Source organism: Anomaloglossus baeobatrachus, chromosome 3 (assembly GCF_048569485.1).
Source record: "Anomaloglossus baeobatrachus isolate aAnoBae1 chromosome 3, aAnoBae1.hap1, whole genome shotgun sequence".
NCBI lineage: Eukaryota > Metazoa > Chordata > Amphibia > Anura > Aromobatidae > Anomaloglossus > Anomaloglossus baeobatrachus.
The window spans coordinates 618,973,217-618,992,386 of record NC_134355.1 but is presented as its reverse complement, the minus strand read 5'-3'; the positions used below and the strand labels follow the sequence as shown (position 1 = coordinate 618,992,386).

General features: G+C 47.5%; 1 protein-coding gene across 1 annotated transcript in view; it reads right to left on the bottom strand.

The window, feature by feature from the left end:
* The window catches only part of ASAP2 (ArfGAP with SH3 domain, ankyrin repeat and PH domain 2), a 297,496-nt gene that overhangs the window by 35,002 nt on the left and 243,324 nt on the right, over nucleotides 1-19,170 (bottom strand). Inside the window, exons 10-13 of the mRNA XM_075341565.1 lie at nucleotides 5,704-5,807; nucleotides 5,545-5,614; nucleotides 5,346-5,433; nucleotides 1,780-1,828 (exon numbers count right to left, since the gene is read on the bottom strand). Of these exons, the coding sequence (XP_075197680.1) occupies nucleotides 1,780-1,828; nucleotides 5,346-5,433; nucleotides 5,545-5,614; nucleotides 5,704-5,807 (311 nt within the window). The remainder of the gene's footprint in view (nucleotides 1-1,779; nucleotides 1,829-5,345; nucleotides 5,434-5,544; nucleotides 5,615-5,703; nucleotides 5,808-19,170) is intronic.

Sequence of the window (19,170 nt, the reverse complement as noted above, 5' to 3'; positions counted from 1 at the left end):
ATATACCGATTAGTTCTGCATTATTTATTTACATGGTAACAAGGATCCCCTTGGTAAGCAAAATGTTCTCCTCGGACAGTGCCAATTTTCACATTCACAAGGTTCAAGTGACATCATTAGTCCATCAATAATTTTCCACAACCATCTTGAAAAACACAATGCGCATGCGCTCATTTCCAGCAAACACATAACAGCCAATAAGTGGCCTATAGAAATTATTACAAATAGCGCATGCGCTCATTTCCGGCAAACACATAACAGACAATAAGTGGCCTATAGAAATTATTACAAATAGCGCATGCGCTCATTTCCGGCAAACACATAACAGACAATAAGTGGCCTATAGAAATTATTACAAATAGCGCATGCGCTCATTTCTGGCAAACACATAACAGACAATAAGTGGCCTATAGAAATTATTACAAATAGCGCATGCACTCATTTCTGGCAAACACATAACAGACAATAAGTGGCCTATAGAAATTATTACAAATAGCGCATGCGCTCATTTCCGGCAAACACATAAGACAATAAGTGGCCTATTGAAATTATTACAAATAGCGCATGCCCTCATTTCCGGCAAACACATAACAGCCAATAAGTGGCCTATAGAAATTATTACAAATAACGCATATTTCCGGCAAACACATAACAGCCAATAAGTGGCCCATAGAAAGTCTTAAAAATAGCGCATGCACAACATGTACTCAAGGTTGGTCACACGATTACTGATAGACTTGTCATGTCTCACAACCTTTAGGCTATGTGCGCACTAGGCCGTTTTACCCGCGGATTTACCCGTGGATTTGCTGCGGAAATTTCTTGAGAAATGTCTGCAATCTTTGTGCAGACATTTCCCAGCAAATCCTGAGAAAAAAAAAAATAGCTGTGCGCACTGTGCGGATTTTTCTCAAGAAATTTCCTTGAGAAGATTTTCTTGAGAAAATTTCTAGAGAAAATGAGCATGTCAATTCTTTTCCGCAGGTACCTGCGGATTTCTGCAGTACAGCCTGCAAAATTCGCAGGGAACAACCTGCGGGAAAATCGCGGCTAATCCTCGGCTAATCCGCATGCGGATTTACTGCGGATTTGGTGCGGATTTTTTCCGGAGGTCCGGAAATCTTCCACTCCCAGAAGTTTCTCAAGAAATTTTCTTGAGAAAATTCACATTTCTAGTGCGCACAAAGCCTTAGGCTGTAGTTAACTGAGTGTAAGGAGATCTAGACACCTCTACGTCCAAAATGTGGCCCAAGATGGCATCAATATGGTGATCAAAGTGTAAAATTTGGGAAAACCCTTTTAAAATGGATTATTTTAGACCTTCCACTTGTTCCCTAAATACCTAATTCAATTGCTATCTTCCTTGCACCTAACAGGTTGGGTCGCGTGTGACGGGCCGCTCCTCACAAGATCTGCATTAGAGTTATGTGCGGAATGTTCACCAGACATCATGGAATAAGATAGAAGAGACACTTCTTATGGTCACATTTAGCAGGTGCCTTGGGGTTACCAATATTTTGAAGTGTTCTGCCCCCTACAGGTCTGAGATAGACTTCAATTTTTGTTGTAGTTTAGTGATTTTACTAGCTAAAAAGAACTGTCACGGGGCTACAATAATGAAAGTGCCCTCAGGTCTGGGGAATTTCACAAATCCAATATCAACTGTGGAGGCTAAAAGAACCTCTGACCATTTTACAATCAGAATGGTCCCTAAAAGCCTCGACTGTCCGCCCTGGTCCTCAGACATCCCCGGGACTTTGGTGTAAACCTGGCACTTACATTTGGCACTCTTGTTCATCTTCAGCTTGAAAGTGATATGTCCGATCATCTGCTAAAAGAAATCTCTGAATTACAGTATGAAGAATCACATGCATTAAACCTCACTGGGCCTATTTGTAGAATGGACCCCTGAACGTACGCTACAATCTACAAAGGCATAAGCAAGCATTAAATCTGTGCGACAGCAGTAAGGCTATGTGCGCACGTGTGCGTAATTCATGCAGTTACGCTGCGCTCTGCACCGCAGCGTAACTGCATGCGTCCTGCGTCCCCAGCATAATCTATGAAGATTATGCAGGAGACGTGCGCACGTGGCGTCTTAGAGCGCAGCGCTTCGGCTGCTGCCCGAAGCGCGCGTTCTAAGTAGTAACATGTAACTTCTCTCCTGTACTTTGTCTGCAGCCCCTGCTATGTCTATGGGAGGAGCTGCAGTCAGAGCGCATGGAATCGGCTTTTTTTTTTCACTACGGACTGTTTCTGCAGCGATTTGAAGCGCACGTGTGCTGTTCAGATCGCTGCAGAAATTTCTGCAGTGACAGTACGCAACGTGCGCACATAGCCTAAGTGTTCTTCCCATCTTTGTAAACGGGTATTGTAGTGCTTGTAAATTCAAACAATATTGCAATGTACTGCTTATAAAAATTGTCAGCAACCCCCGCTGCTAGAGAGCAGAACACGTGCAGCGCTTACAAGCTCTTTTCTATTGATATTGTAAGCACTGATTTGAAGCGGAGTGGGATCAAATCGGCACACTGTTCCCTCCCTAATCCCAGCCAGCTTCACTGACCTGCTTACAATCTAGACCGCAGCGGTGGTCGGTCTCCTAGGCAATGAGCTGTACACAAACCAAAAGTGTTCATTTCTCAAACAACTACAAAGTTGAATAAGCTTCTATTTACAAGCAGCATCCGTCAATGAAGATAGCAAAAATCATTTAAACGGGTTTCCACTACTTTTCCACTGTTGGCCTATCCTTAGGATAGGTAATCAATGTCTAATCAGCCGGGGTCCGACATGCCGCACCCCCACCGATCAGCTGATGTTGGTCCTGGTGGCAGCAGCAGGTGGAGAGAAATAGTTCCGGAGCTGCTCCGTCTTCTGATAGCGGCCACGGCCAGGAACTGCACATCCTTCTCCCATTCTAATCAATAGGAGGTGGATGTGCAGTACCTCGCTGCGGCCACTATCAGAAGACGGAGCAGCTCCAGAACTGGACTGGGGCACGGTGTGTCGGACACTAGCCGGTCAGACATTGATGGCCTATCCTAAGAACAGGCCATCAATGTCAAAATAGTGGACAACCCTTTTAAGAAACTGATTTATCCGCCTGTTAAAGAGAATCTGCCAGCAGGTTTTTGCTAAGGTGAGAGCAGCATGATGTAGAGGCCGAGAGCCTGATTCCAGCAATGTCTCACTTACCAGGCTGTGTGTTGCAGTCCCAATAAAATCAGTGTTTTATCAGCAGAAGATTAAGTACAGGACTAGGTGTCTGGTACCTCCTAGTCCTACTGTGTAACATCCTCCCACAGCACTGATCAGCAGCTTTCAGTCAATATACAGTGTACATAGAAAGCTATCAATCAGTGATCTGGGCCAGATTATACAGGGCACAGAATTCAGACCTCGGCTTCATCTGCAGCAAAGAAAACTGTGATTTTGTAATAACTGCAGCACTTCATTAATAAAAATAAGTGACACATTGCTGGAATTGCTTCCCCTACGTATTGCTGCTCTCAGATGGGGTAGTAAAAGCCTGGTGACAAATTACCTTTTTTAAAAAAAATAAAAAGAAAAAAAAAAAGTGGGAGTAAATTGTGTCAAATTGTACTTCTTGATGTAGTATGGACTGTTCTAAAGTCATAAAATTAAATCTGCAGCTATTTGTACAATTTTTTTGCTTTTATTATTAGTTAATTAGAAAAAAAGGCAGAGACCCCTCAACTCCAGCTCACTGTTACTAGGACTTTACAAAACCTATTTCAGTTTAGCGCCAGTTCCTTGATACTGTGGATCGAAAGGTTGAAGTGCGATATTCTCTAGTTAGTTGCTTTTGGAACATTAAGGCACTAATGTAATCCTCGCATGACACTCTGCTCACAATGGCAGCACAGCAGGAGCCGAGAGTCATGCGAGTGTCCCTGCAACTGAGGTCCGATCATGCGATCAGACCACAGCTGCGGGGGCAGGTCGGCTCTGAGGAGGGACGGGTCGGCTCTGAGGAGGGACGGGTCGGCTCTGAGGAGGGACGGGTCGGCTCTGAGGAGGGACGGGTCGGCTCTGAGGAGGGACGGGTCGGCTCTGAGGAGGGACGGGTCGGCTCTGAGGAGGGACGGGTCGGCTCTGAGGAGGGACGGGTCGGCTCTGAGGAGGGACGGGTCGGCTCTGAGGAGGGACGGGTCGGCTCTGAGGAGGGACGGGTCGGCTCTGAGGAGGGACGGGTCGGCTCTGAGGAGGGACGGGTCGGCTCTGAGGAGGGACGGGTCGGCTCTGAGGAGGGACGGGTCGGCTCTGAGGAGGGACGGGTCGGCTCTGAGGAGGGACGGGTCGGCTCTGAGGAGGGACGGGTCGGCTCTGAGGAGGGACGGGTCGGCTCTGAGGAGGGACGGGTCGGCTCTGAGGAGGGACGGGTCGGCTCTGAGGAGGGACGGGTCGGCTCTGAGGAGGGACGGGTCGGCTCTGAGGAGGGACGGGTCGGCTCTGAGGAGGGACGGGTCGGCTCTGAGGAGGGACGGGTCGGCTCTGAGGAGGGACGGGTCGGCTCTGAGGAGGGACGGGTCGGCTCTGAGGAGGGACGGGTCGGCTCTGAGGAGGGACGGGAGGGATTTATCTCCCCCTATCCTCCGTTGCCGGTTATTGCTATTCTCTCCCTGCACTCGCAATACACCGGTGTAATGCGAGTGCAGTGCGATTTCTCTCTCGCCCCATAGATTTAAATGAGTGCGAGAGAAAGAAGTATCGAATTGCGCCCGCAACATGCTGCGATTGTTTTCTCGGTCCGATTAGGGCTGAGAAAATAATCACTCATGGGTGCTGGCACATAGGTTTATATTGGTCCGAGTAGAATGCAATGTTTTATCGCACTCCACTCGCTCCGATTTTCATGCCGTGTGTCTTAGACCTAATTTTCAAAGTTCCAAAAAGGTAAAAGAGCTTAGGTCCGCATTTATCAGACATTTTGCTACAAATTTCTGGGAATACCCCTTTAAGTACAGGCACGTATAGTGATGAATGAGCACTGCCATGCTCGGTACACTTTAGACACTCGGATGGGTGCGACTCGAGTATAGTCATTGGGGGACTTGAACATTTTTCTGGAAGATTTCCCAGAGTGACCCAATGACTTCCATTATAGTCGGGTGCTCAAGTTGGCCCATCCGAGTATATGATTGCTCTTTACAAGTACCGAGCACCTGAGCATGGAAGCGCTCGCACATCACTAGTGCTGTATTACAAATTCGAGCAACATACCACATGCCTGGGGCGTAAATGGCATATTTTACTTTTTCAATCTAGTAATCGCCTGAAGACATTCAGTGGCTAACCAGAAGAATCAGAGAACGACTTACGAGAGATGAGGTCAAAACATTTCTTTTCCTCGGTGTTGGTCTTCACTTGGCAGGTCAGTAGGTTCAGCTTTGCAGGAGGTATGTTGGGCTGATAAAGGAAAGGAGGGAAGATAATGTAGACAACGATCATGGTCTTTTACACTCCTAAAATCAATGTTGCAAACACAACAATAACTATAATAGAGAAACCTTCACGTACTGTGCCATGGGCTATTGTGAGGAAACCATTCTTAACGGAGCACTTCCTTTTTTGCCAAACTTTCCTTATTCTAAAAAAATAAAAAGTGAAAGTTATATAGGACAACGTGCTGCATAGCAATGTGATCACAGAGCACACCAGGACTTGACCATCACTGACCCGTCGCTCTTCTTGTACAGGTAGCCGTTCCTCTCCGTGCCGTGCTCCTTGTTTCCTTGAGGTTGGTGCAGGCTGTATGCAGTGCTCTGGCGGAATTGGGAATCCTACAGAATGGAAGACGATCAGATCAATGCAAAGTCACGTTGGTATTTAGTCAAGAACCCGACACAACGAGGTGTGGCAGTGACAGGGCATGAAGTCGATTATAATGTCATGATAAGACACACTGCGCATTTTGTACTATGTACGTCACCAGGGCCGGATTAAGGTTGGTGGGGGCCCCTGGGCAGAAAATCTGGTGGGGGCCCCATAACGTTAACATTTTTAGCCATAACAGTAGAGCGCGAACTGTAGCATTTAGATAGAAATCCAATGAACATTTATCCTGTTCTGCCACATTCAGATTTACAGTACTACAATACAGACAAAGTCCAGGATCACTCACAGCCGTCACTTATACACGGAAAGTAGAGTTAAGGCTGCTTTACACATTTCGATCTCGTATGCGATCACACCATATGTGCGGAACAGGCAATTTGTTGCCCGTGTCGCACAAACGATTACCCCCATCACACGTACCTTCCAAACGACCTCGCTGTGGGCAGCGAACATCCACTTCCTGGAGTGGGAGGGACATTCGGCGTCACAGCAACGTCACACAGCGGCCGGCCAATAGAAGCGGAGGGGCGGAGATGAGCGGGGCATAAACATCCCGCCCACCTCCTTCCTTCCGCATTGCCGGCAGTACACAGGTAAGCTGCAGTTCATTGTTCCCGGGGTATCACACGGAGCGATGTGTGCTGCCTCAAGAACGATGAACAACCAGACGTTCAATTTTTAGAAAATGAACGACGTGTCAGCGATCAACGTTTTAACGCACAATCAGGGTCGCACGTAGCTGTCACACACTACAATATCACTAACGATGCCGGATGTGCGTCACTTACGACGTGACACATTGTTAGATATATTGTAGAGTGTAAAGCTTTACTCACATTTTTTACTGATCCCAATGTTAAGGAAGCCAGGGCCGGCTCCAGGTTTTTGTGGCCTCCGGGTGAAAGAGTCTCAGTGGACCCCATCCACACACAGACACGCACACACACATACAGGCATACATATACATATTTGAAGACAAATTCAGAAAAATACATATAAACAGACAAATATATGCACAGTCATATACACTGACATACATGCAGACACAGACGCATTAGAGGTCGTGCGCACGTTGTGTAATTCCATGCATTTACACTGCGTATAGCACTGCAGTGTAAATGCATGCGTTCTGCGTCCCCTATACAAGCTATTTAGATTGTGCATGATACGCGCGCACGTAGCTTTTATGAACGCAGTGATTTGGGTGCTAAAATGTTGACCCAAATCTGTGCGTTCATAAAATGAGCATGTCAATTATTCCGTGCGCTATGGATGCAGCTCCCGCTCTGTCTATGGTGGGGGCAGCAGCCATAGCGCATGAAATCGGATTTTCTGTACAGAAAAACTGAATCCATTATGCAGTGTTTCTGCAGCGATTTGACGCGCACATGTGCTGTCAAATCGCTGCAGAATATTCAGCAGTTACGTGTGCATGAGCCTTTACAGGTATTAATATGGGGAAGTCGCCAGCAGCCTCACTCACCTCTCCCGCTTGTTTCCGTCCAGCTCCTTCAGGACATGTGGCTGTGTTTCACGATGGCTGTCACTAACAGACATGACTGCACACTGACAGCACTGCTGTATATACATCACAGGAGGGGCAGGGGGCATAGACGTTACTGGAGTGGCAAACAGCTCTGGTGGTGTACTCATTACTGCGATGGGTGACATAGCGCTCTGGGGGACCCATATAGTTCTGGGGGGGGCCGCACAGACTGCTCTAATTCATATATACACACACACAGTACTGCTTCTTACACACACAGCTCTGACACACACACACTACAATGCACCCTCTACACACACACACAATGCACCCCACATCACCTCCTACACACACACACAATGCACCCCACATCACCACACACTACAATGCAGCCCCCCACACACACACACTGCACCCCACATCACCTCCTACACACACACACACACACACACACAATGCACCCCACATCACCACACACACACACAATGCACCCCACATCATCTCACACACACACACACACACACACACACACACACACACACAATGCACCCCACATCACCACACACATACACACACACACAATGCACCCCACATCATCTCACACACACACACACACACACACACAATGCACCCCACATCACCTCACACACACACACACAATGCACCCCACATCACCTCACAAACACACACACAATGCACCCCACATCACCTCACACACACACAGAGAATACAATGCACCCCCCATTACACCTCCCCCCACATAAAATACAATGCACCCCCCCATTAACCCTCCCCCACACACAATACAATGCACCCCCCCATTAACCCTCCCCCACACACAATACAATGCACCCCTCATTACCCTTCCCCACACAGAATACAATGCACCCTCCATTACCCTTCCCCACACACACGATACAATGCACCCTCCATTACCCCTCCCCCCACACACAATACAACCCTCATCACCCCCTACACACACAAATTACACTGCCCCATCACTACACACTCCTCCCCCCTTCCTCGGAATACAGTACTCCTCCTCTGCCTGTCACAGAGCTGTGTTCCTTCACAAATGTTCCCCGTTGTGTCCTCAGCCCCTCCTCACTCATCCCCATTAATTACACCTGTCTCTTCAGCTCCTTCATGGAGCGCTCGCTTCCTCTTGTCCCCTGTGTGGCGCCTGCAGCACTGTGATGACGTCAGCAAGGTGCTGATCTCATCACGTTGCTGCACGTCGGGGGCGGGGCCGGGTCCCGGCACGCTGTTCAAATGTATTTACGTCTGAAAGATGCAAATACATTTGAATAGGAACGGAAAGAGGAAGCTGCGGTCATCGGCTCTGCTGCGCTCCTCTACACTGGGTGCATGCCGAGCACAGCACACAGCAGAGCCGACAGAGCACAGCGCGCTGCCTCCTGCTAGTGTGCCTGGCATGCACACAGTGTAGAGGAGCGCAGCGGGGACAGCAGATACAGCAGCGCACTACACCGTGCCCCTGCTTCTAGGGAGGGGGAGAGAGGGGAGGGGGGGCAGCTGCCCGCCCCTCGCTGGGTACGGCCGCAGCACATAGCAGGGAGCATTAGCACACCTGACCCCGGAAGTACAAGCGGCCGCTGGTACTTCCGGTGTCAATCAGCGTCCTGTGCCCGCAGTTTGTTTTTGCGTCTTCAAGACGCAGATACAAATAAATAGAGGTGCTTCAACACCCCGCGCCTCCCCCCCCCGAAAACACAGCTGATTTATTAGACTGTCTTTACGGAGGGGGAGAGGGTGTGAAGAAAAAAAAATGCTGACAGGTGCCAAGTATGGTGGGGGCCCCCTTAAAAGCTCTTTTGGTGGGGGCCCCTGGGCTGGAGCCCCGTCTGCCCTGCCTATAATCCGGCCCTGTACGTCACAGAGTAGGGCCCTTTTAGTTGGGACCCTTCTCTACGAGCAGGACGACAGATTACATCCCACATTTGCATGGCTTCTTGGTTAATCCATATAACTTGACTGACTCAGGGCCTAGTCACACATACCAGTTTTTGTATGGTTTTTTTCTACACTTTTTTTTTTACCTATTAGAAGTGTGCTCTCTGCCCATCAGTCACAGGGTGGTTTAGTCCTATTTGCCCATATTTTTGTAGACTTTTAGCCCAGCAGAGGCCCGACACTAGGAAAGGGTGCCATCAAGGAAAGGCCACCTTGCCGCGGTAGTTGGGCAAACATGAATTGGCCAATTCTTGTGCAAAGAATTTCATTTTTCTAAGTATATGTTGTTTTATAGCAGTAATGCAGTTTACATTTCATATATTCTATATTTGCATATGTCTTGGCACTTACAGTGCTGCTGTATTATCTTGTGTTTTGTGTAGTTATAGCAGTTGTCACCTGTTCACACGTTTTATTTGAAGATGCAGTTATTTGGTTTCTGCAGTATATTTTGGAGGTATAGACAGCTTCCTATTCTAAAGGCCCCGTCACACACAAAGAGATCGCTAATGAGATTGATCGCTAACGAGATCGTTGCTGCGTCACAGTTTTCGTGACGCAGCAGCGATCTCGTTATGTGTGACACCTACCAGCGATCAGGCCCCTGCTGTGAGATCGCTAGTCGTTGCTGAATGGTCCGGACCATTTTCTTCAAAGCCTATGTCCTGCTGGGCAGTACACATCGCTCTGTTTGACGCCTACCAACGACCTCCTCACACAGTTCCAACACCTGCCGAGATCGTTATATAGGTCGCTGATCGTTACTGCGTCGTTGGTAAGGTCTGAATGTGTGACATCTCACCAGTGACTTACCAGCGATCCTTATCAGGTCACATTGTTTTCGGGATCGCTGGTAAGTCATTAAATGGGACGGGGGCCTAACTGTGCTCTCTTCGCCCACAAGCCACAGTGTGGATTTAATTACTGCTAGATCCTATCTATCCATATATTTGTAGACATTTAGTCAAGTAGAGGCCTGAAAGTAGGATAGGGTCCCATCAAAGAAAGGTTACCTTGACGTGGTTAATAGGCACACAAAAATTGGCCAATTTTTGAGCAAAGAGCCTTCATCTTCCTAAGTATATTCTATATAGCATTAATGTAGTAATTTCATATATTGCATATGCCATGGAGCTTACAGAGTGCTGCTGCATACTTGTTTGTGTCTTGTGTAGTTCTAGCAGTTGGCACCTGTTCACACGCGCTATATTTTAATTGGAGATGCAGGTTTTTTTGGTTTGTGTGTTTCTTTGACCTGTGGATTTTTGGTCACTCACACAAAACCCCCCCAAAAAAAAAAAACAATAAACAAACAAAAAAAGACAAAAAGCTACATGTGGATAAGCCCCTAAGGATAAAGGCTCTGATACACAGAATAAAGTCGGCTGAACCTGCTAATATCAGCAGGGTCGGCCTCTTGTCTCTCCCAGGACTGTTTATATTGAGGAGAGAAGGATCCACACCTGTTGAATTTCAATGAATGACACATTTGTTCGGTGGGGAGATAAGCCACTGCTTTAAGGTGGTGTCACACATAGCGACGCAGCAGCGATCACGACCAGCGATCTGACCTTATCAGGATCGCTGCTGCGTCGTTACATGGTCGCTGGTGAGCTGTCAAACAGGCAGATCTCACCAGTGACCAGCCCCCAGCGACGCGTGGAAGCGTAACTAAGGTAAATATCTGGTAACCAAGGAAAGCACTTCTCTTGGTTACCCGATATTTACCTTAGTTACTAGCGTCCCGCTCTCACGCTGCCAGTGCCGGCTCCCTGCTCCCTGCACTCCTAGCCAGAGTACACATCGGGTTAATTACCCGATGTGTACTCCCAGCTACGTGTGCAGGGAGCCAGCACAGGCAGCGTGAGAGCGGCGGACGCTAGTAACTAAGGTAAATATCGGGTAACCAAGGAAAGGGCTTCTTGGTTACCCAATGTTTACAGCTTACCGCAGGCTGCCAGAGGCCGGCTCCTGCTCGCTTCAGTTCGTTGCTCTCTATCTGTCACACACAGCGATGTGTGTGTCACAGCGGGAGAGCAACGTCCAAAAAATGAAGCAGGACATTCAGCAACGAGCGGCGACCTCACAGCAGGGGCCAGGTCGTTGCTGGATGTCACACACAGCGACAGCGACGGGACGTCGCTGCAACGTCACAGAAAATGGTGACTTAGCAGCCACGTCGTTGTCATCGTCGCTATGTGTGACACCACCTTTAGAAGTCTGTTCCTGAGTATGGGGGAGTAGAGAGAGATAGATGTCGGCTGTAGGATCGTTTAGTCTACCACTACCCTAATGTGTATAGGGCCCTTAAGTTCACATATAAATATTTTCTGCTGCAAATTTTGCATCTCTTCAATAGCAAATCCATATCAAAATCCTCATTATTTGGTAAAATCTCATCCATTTTGATGTGACTGCAATAACAAACTCTGCAGCATATCCACTACACAGGACAATAGCCTAACAATTATTTAAATGCCAATTTTACAATGGTGTTTCTATTGGCACCTATAGTTGGCTACCACCTACACGGACTTACGAGCTATCTACCTACAGGTGGCTCTCATCCAGCTGGAGTGGGGCAAATGTGTTCAAGTGGTGCCCCAATTTATGGATACTCGACCTGATCCTTAAGTATGAGGTTCAGTATAGATGAAGCGCTGACCTGCCCTCTAGTTTTATGACTACTTGTATTTTTGGGGGCAACGTAGATAAGGAAGAGAAATCTGCAACAAATCCACAAAATTAAAAGAGGACTGATTAGGGTATGTGCACACGTCGCATTTTTACCCTGCAAACAAACCAGCATTTTACTAAGCGGTATTTTGCCACAAAGCCGGATCCGTTACAAATGCGTTTCAGTTCCATTAATTTTCAATGGACTCGCGGCAAGAAGCGTCACATGCGGTTGTGTATGATGTATGTAGGGGAATAATGAAAAGCAAAACTGCTATGGGAATACTAGACTGAAAAATAGAATGGACTATCTGAAAAAAGTGATTTAGAGATTACCTTGGCGTGGTTTTGGGGCTCCTTTGCATTGATCAATACAATGGCTAAATATCTCTCATTCCTATTATTCATAGCAGTTATGCAGATACCATTTTCATGTTTTTCACTTTTTTCAGATAGTCCATTGTATTTTTCAGTCTAGTATTCCCATAGCAGTTCTGCTTTTCATTATTCCTCTATACATTGTGACTGGTGTGCAACTCTATCCTATTGTTAACTTGTATATTTTTGAGTCTTGCACCCTGTTCACACCATGGTGTTCCAGATGTACATTCTTCAATTGGAAATTAATGGAACTGAAACGCATTTGTGACGGATCCGGCTTTGTGGCAAAATAGCGCTGATGTGAGCGCGGCCTAAAGGGCTAAAAGGGAATGAGATTTTTTAACTCTTTCACGTTTCTTTTTTTTTTTTTTTGCAGATTTGACACAGTTTCGCAGCATGTCAATTGTTTCATTGCTTTTGCATTTCTTCACCCATTTTAATGGCTAGGAAATTTGCATAAAAGAGTCAAAACCACACCTTTGATATACAGCATTTTTCCTGCCAGAGGCACCTTTGATGCGTAAATACCCACAAAATACTTCATGTGTGCACATACCCTAATTGCCATAATTCTGTCACTTGTTTTGTGGGGTGTAAACGCTGGTACTCCCCTGAATCTGGTGATGTAGTTCTTTTGTTGCTGTTAGTTTCCCAAGATATGGCGCTTTCATTTTTGTATAGAAATCTATTGTTGTTAGCCAAGTGAGGGTGGTCCTGAAGAAGACACCCACAAAGAAGAGTTGAGGATCACACCCCCTTTGCTAACAAGGCTAGAGGCGGCCATATCTCAGGACCGGAGAGGCGCACAAAAGAAAACCATACCAGATTCAGCAGAAGCATCCACATGCTGGTACTACATTGCGCTGTGGATTTTCCTTGCATGGTTCATCTGCAGCATTTCGGTCCTGTGTGGGAAGTGTCCAGAGACACAGAATGAGGAGATGACAGCTCCGGCAGGTCAGGACTACACACTCAGTCCCGTTGGGAGCCTGTTGCTTCCCATGAGCCTCGCGCTTCCTCTGCATTTCCAGTGTGGAGCCGCGGGGTTCCTTGGGGCTTTACTTCACAGGTGTTCGCCTGCGTTTTGAAACCTCAGTGTAATATAATCCAAAATCTGCTTCTGAGACCTCTCATTTTATGTGGTTAACCCACGCTTAATCGCTTCCTGTACTAAACCTCGACTCATGTCAGCAGACGGAATAACTGTGATTGCAGGCGCAGCCATCGTCAGAGCTCTGTGGTCTTCCATATTTTAAAGACGGGCACCTGCGGCAGCCACGCTGGTAATGCTACTCATGCAACTCTAATATTTTACCATTCAAAAGCAATAGACAAATCATCATACATACTGATGCCATATGATAGGATTATACAAATAGAATTTAATGCTTTGTAACAAGTAACATGGTTCTGCAGCAGAGACCGTCCACCAGAAGGTTCAGAAGCATACGCCAGGTCCACCTTGAGGTGGTGCAGCAATGACAATGACCACCATGGTTCTGCAGCATAAATAGTGTCCACCATAAGGTTCTGCAAAATAGGCCACGTCCACCTTGAGGTGGTGCAGCATAGACAGTGTCCACCATGAGGTTCTGCAGCACAGTGTCCACCATGAGGTTCTGCAGCACAGTGTCCACCATGAGGTTCTGCAGCAGTGTCCACCATGAGGTTCTGCAGCACAGACAGTGTCCACCATGAGGTTCTGTAGCACAGACAGTGTCCACCATGAGGTTCTGTAGCATAGACAGTGTCCACCATGAGGTTCTGCAGCACAGACAGTGTCCACCATGAGGTTCTGTAGCACAGACAGTGTCCACCATGAGGTTCTGTAGCATAGACAGTGTCCACCATGAGGTTCTGTAGCACAGACAGTGTCCACCATGAGGTTCTGCAGCACAGACAGTGTCCACCATGAGGTTCTGTAGCACAGACAGTGTCCACCATGAGGTTCTGTAGCACAGACAGTGTCCACCATGAGGTTCTGTAGCATAGACCGTATCCACCGTTGGGGTTCTGCAGCAGAGACCGCGTCCACCATGAGGTTCTGCAGCATAGACCATGTCCACCATGAGGTTCTGCAGCATAGACAGTCCACCATGAGGTTCTTCAGCATAGACCTTGTCCACCATGAAGTTCTGCAGCATAGACAGTCCACCATGAGGTTCTTCAGCATAGACCTTGTCCACCATGAAGTTCTGCAGCAGAGACAGTGTCCACCATGAGGTTCTGCAGCATAGACAGTGTCCACCATGAGGTTCTGCAGCATAGACCGCGTCCACCATGAAGTTCTGCAGCAGAGACCACGTCCACCATGAAGTTCTGCAGCAGAGACCGCGTCCACCATGAAGTTCTGCAGCAGAGACCGCGTCCACCATGAGGTCCTGCAGCATAGACCTTGTCCACCATGAGGTTCTGCAGCATAGACAGTGCCCACCAGGAGGTTCTGCAGCATAGACAGAGCCCACCAGGAGGTCCTGCAGCATAGACAGTGCCCACCAGGAGGTTCTGCAGCATAGACAGTGCCCACCATGAGGTTCTGCAGCATAGACAGTGTCCACCATGAGGTTCTGCAGGACAGACCGCGTCTACCATGAGGTTCTGCAGCATAGCCCTTGTCCTCCATGAGGTTCTGCAGCATAGCCCTTGTCCTCCATGAGGTTCTGCAGCATAGACCTTGTCCTCCATGAGGTTCTGCAGCATAGACCTTGTCCACCATGAGGTTCTGCAGCATAGACAGTGCCCACCATGAGGTTCTGCAGCATAGACCGATCTCACCATGATTTTGCAGCAGTAACGGTGCCCATCAAAAGGTGGTGCAGCAGAGACTATGCTCACCAAGAGGTTCTGCAGCAGAGACTGTCTATTATGATGTTCGTCAGCAGAAGACACAAATCAGCAGACAGAGTGTGTACTAAGAGGCTCAGCATTGGAAACTGCATTATGAATTTTTGTAACGATCACATAGCTCACAATGAGGCTCTGCAGCAGAGAGCATTACAGGGTTTTACAGCAGCATATAACACTCACACACCTATAGAAGATACTCTCTCTTGACTGTCTGTGAATGAAATATTATTCCTGCTTCCCTTTCGCAATGCTATTTTTTTCCTCAAAATTCTCCATACATACAGATGTGTACTTCCTTGAACGGTTATGCTCACATTCTATAATGGTGAAAATTGCAAATACGACAGAACTTTTTTTTTTATTTTGTTTGCTGTTCATTGCCTAGGTCGCTATCACCGCTGCAGTCTATCAGCAGTGGCCCAACATAAACAGTGCTTACAAGCTCGCTCCTATAAAGCTTGTAAGCACTGCTCTGCAGCTGGCAGCACACAATCCCGGGCAGCTTTCGTGCTACAACGTTACTCTGACGCTGCAGAAGCAAAGCTGCCTCATCCAGCAGCCTATGGAGGATGCACAGTTTGGGATAATGAGGCCACGATGCAGCTAGTCCAAACTGTCAATCAATGTGCCTCCCACATAAGATAACGAGAAAAAGCCATTATTTTGCCTCTACACCTGACAAATCAAACGTGACGTGAAACAAAAATGAAAACGTATACGCAATGCGCAACGGATGCTGTCTGTAGGACAACTGTTACCTATAGGCGGGCACATTGAAAAACATACACATTTAAAGGGATTGTCAAGGCATAGTGATATGATGAGTTATCTACCAGTTTGGTCATCAATCGCGGGGGTTTTGACACCCAGCACTCCCACTGGTCAACCGGTTATGGTGGCTTTTCCATAGCAGATGTGCTCTGGTAGTCTGGAAAGGCCAGGAGTGGCCGTTACACTGGTTACACTCAGCACCTCCTTTAAAAAAAACCCCAAAAAAAACAAAAAAAAAAAAACACCAAACAACTGATCGGTGGGTGTCAAATCCCACCGATCTGCTATGGATGACTTATCCCATACATAGGTCATCAAAACCCTGTGACCCCAAATAGCCCCTTTAATATCTACATTGTAGCAGGATGGCCATGACAGATGCGCTCTGGGGTTTTATTCATTCAGTCGGCAGCAGATGACAAAACAAACTTGGAATGATATGGAGTTGAATTGTTATGACAAAATATATAACTTGATGCAATTCATGAAAAGTCAACGGTGCGCACAAGTATACAACATTACTACCAACTAAGAGATACCGGCCTGGTTACCCATTGCTACCAAATCACAGTGCAGCTTTCATTTCTCCACAGCAGTTTAGAAGATAAAATCTGAGCTCTGATTGGTTGCTATGGGCAACAAATGAGGCCTACAATTTTCTATGTATGGAGACAATCATACAGTGTTTAGTCAAGAGGGCGCGAGACAGGGGGCGCGAGACAGGGGGCGCGAGACAGGGGGCGCGAGACAGGGGGCGCGAGACAGGGGGCGCGAGACAGGGGGCGCGAGACAGGGGGCGCGAGACAGGGGGCGCGAGACAGGGGGCGCGAGACAGGGGGCGCGAGACAGGGGGCGCGAGACAGGGGGCGCGAGACAGGGGGCGCGAGACGTATATGGAGCAGGCTCAGGAGCTGGAGGAGACATATGGAACAGGCTCAGGAGCTAGAGGAGACAAATATGGAGTGGGATCAGGAGCTGGAGGAGACATATATGGAGTGGGCTCAGGAGCTAGAGGAGACATATGGAGCGGGCTCAGGAGGTAGAGGAGACATATATGAAGCGGGCTCAGGAGCTAGAGGAGACATATATGGAGCGGGCTCAGGAACTAGAGGAGACATATATGGAGCGGGCTCAGGAGCTAGAGGAGACATATGGAGCGGGCTCAGGAGCTAGAGGAGACATATATGGAGCGGGCTCAGGAGCTAGAGGAGACATATATGGAGCGGGCTCAGGAGCTGGAGGAGACATATGGAGCGGGCTCAGGAGCTGGAGGAGACATAAATGGAGCGAGCTCAGGAGCTGGAGGAGACATAAGGAGTGGGCTCAGGAGCTGGAAAAGACATATGGAGCGGGCTCAGGAGCTGGAAAAGACATATGGAGCGGGCTCAGGAGCTGGAGGAGACATATGGAGCGGGCTCAGGAGCTGGAGGAGACATATATGGAGCGGGCTCAGGAGCTGGAGGAGACATATATGGAACGGGCTCAGGAGCTGGAGGAGACATATGGAGCGGGCTCAGGAGCTGGAGGAGACATATATGGAGCGGGCTCAGGAGCTGGAGGAGACATATGGAGCGGGCTCAGGAGCTGGAGGAGACATATGGAGAGGGCTCAGGAGCTGGAGCATACAGTCTAACCCTATGTGCAGATTTGGTGCAGAAATTTTCTGCATTAAGTCTGCACCTTCTGGCAAAAAAACATAACAAAAAATGCATCTGGTTTTGGGCTGTTTTTTTCCATGCTTTTTTTTTTTTAATGAAGTCAATGGCTGGAGGAATAAAAAAAAAAAAACGCAGGGAAAATCACACCTGAAATGGACATGCAGCAGAGTTTCTGCATCAAAATCTACACCAAATCTACAAGGAAAAAAAACGCAGCATTGGAACAACACTTCAGAAATCCCATAGACTTTGCGGGCTTCAGGTGAGGAATGCAGATTTTGAATAAATATGCATCACAAATGCGTCAAAAACCGCAGCATGTGAACAAGGCCCAACTGCTGCAATCATCCGTTTCTACCTATGCCCAGAGCGGTGACTGGCCCCATACCAGCTCCAACCCAATGACTGGAAGCCGAACGCTGCCAGGAGGAATAAAGTTAATTTCCTCCAGGCAGCGGGGCTCTAAGGTTCAGAACACTATTAACCTGCAGATTAACCCCAGATCTGCAGGTTAATAGCGTTTTCTCCTCTCAGATACAGAATCCACACAGTCCGATTCGCTTCTTGAAAATGTGCAGGGATAAAACATGCAGATAAAGGCACTCACTGGTGACACATGCACTGCAAGGAATCAATGATATTAACACACTTACTCTTCTAGACTTCGGTCACAACAGGTTAGAGCATTTGTGAGAGAAAGAGAAAACACATTCATGAGTAACAGAACAGATGGACACAGGGAATTACCCTCGATTATAGGACGCCAGTACAATACACATACGGACATGTTCACAGAGTTATAGGGAATCTGTCACCAGGTTTTTGTTCCCCCATAATGTAGAGACAGAGACCTTGATTCCAGCGATGTGTCACTTATTGAGCTGTTTGCTGTCATTTTGATAAAATCAATGTTTTCTCAGCTATAGATCTAGCAGTTATACAGAGCTCATGAATATGCTGGACTACCTGGCAGCACGACAAGTAGTCCTCTAATGATAATATTCTGCTGATTAAACTGTGATTTCAGCAAAACTACACTAACCAGTCCAGTAAGTGAAACTCTGCTGGAATCAGGATCTCTGCCCCTACGTTATACAGCATTCTGATATTAGATGGCAAAAACCTGGTGGCAGATTCCCTATTACAGCATGTTTAAATGCACAGTCTGTATGCGTTTTCATGAAATCACATCCACTGTTTTAGATCTGTTAAATGCAACACATTTTCGGCAGAAAAATAGGAACATGACCGTAGACCACTTTGTGGTTCTGAGAAAGTTTGGGGGCCTAATAGTGCTATAAGCTGGGACACACTGTTCACCGATGTACTACATCAATGTTATAAAGTAATGCAATAACTTATGAGGTCAAAGATATTCTCTGCTCCAGCCTGGATGAAAGGCGAGATTGATGACCCCAGACTGAATGCAATGATTCATAAAGTTATCGTACGATGCAGAAGGCATCTTGAAGGGTTAATAAGAGGAACATAATTTTTTGATTTCTATTCTTTTGC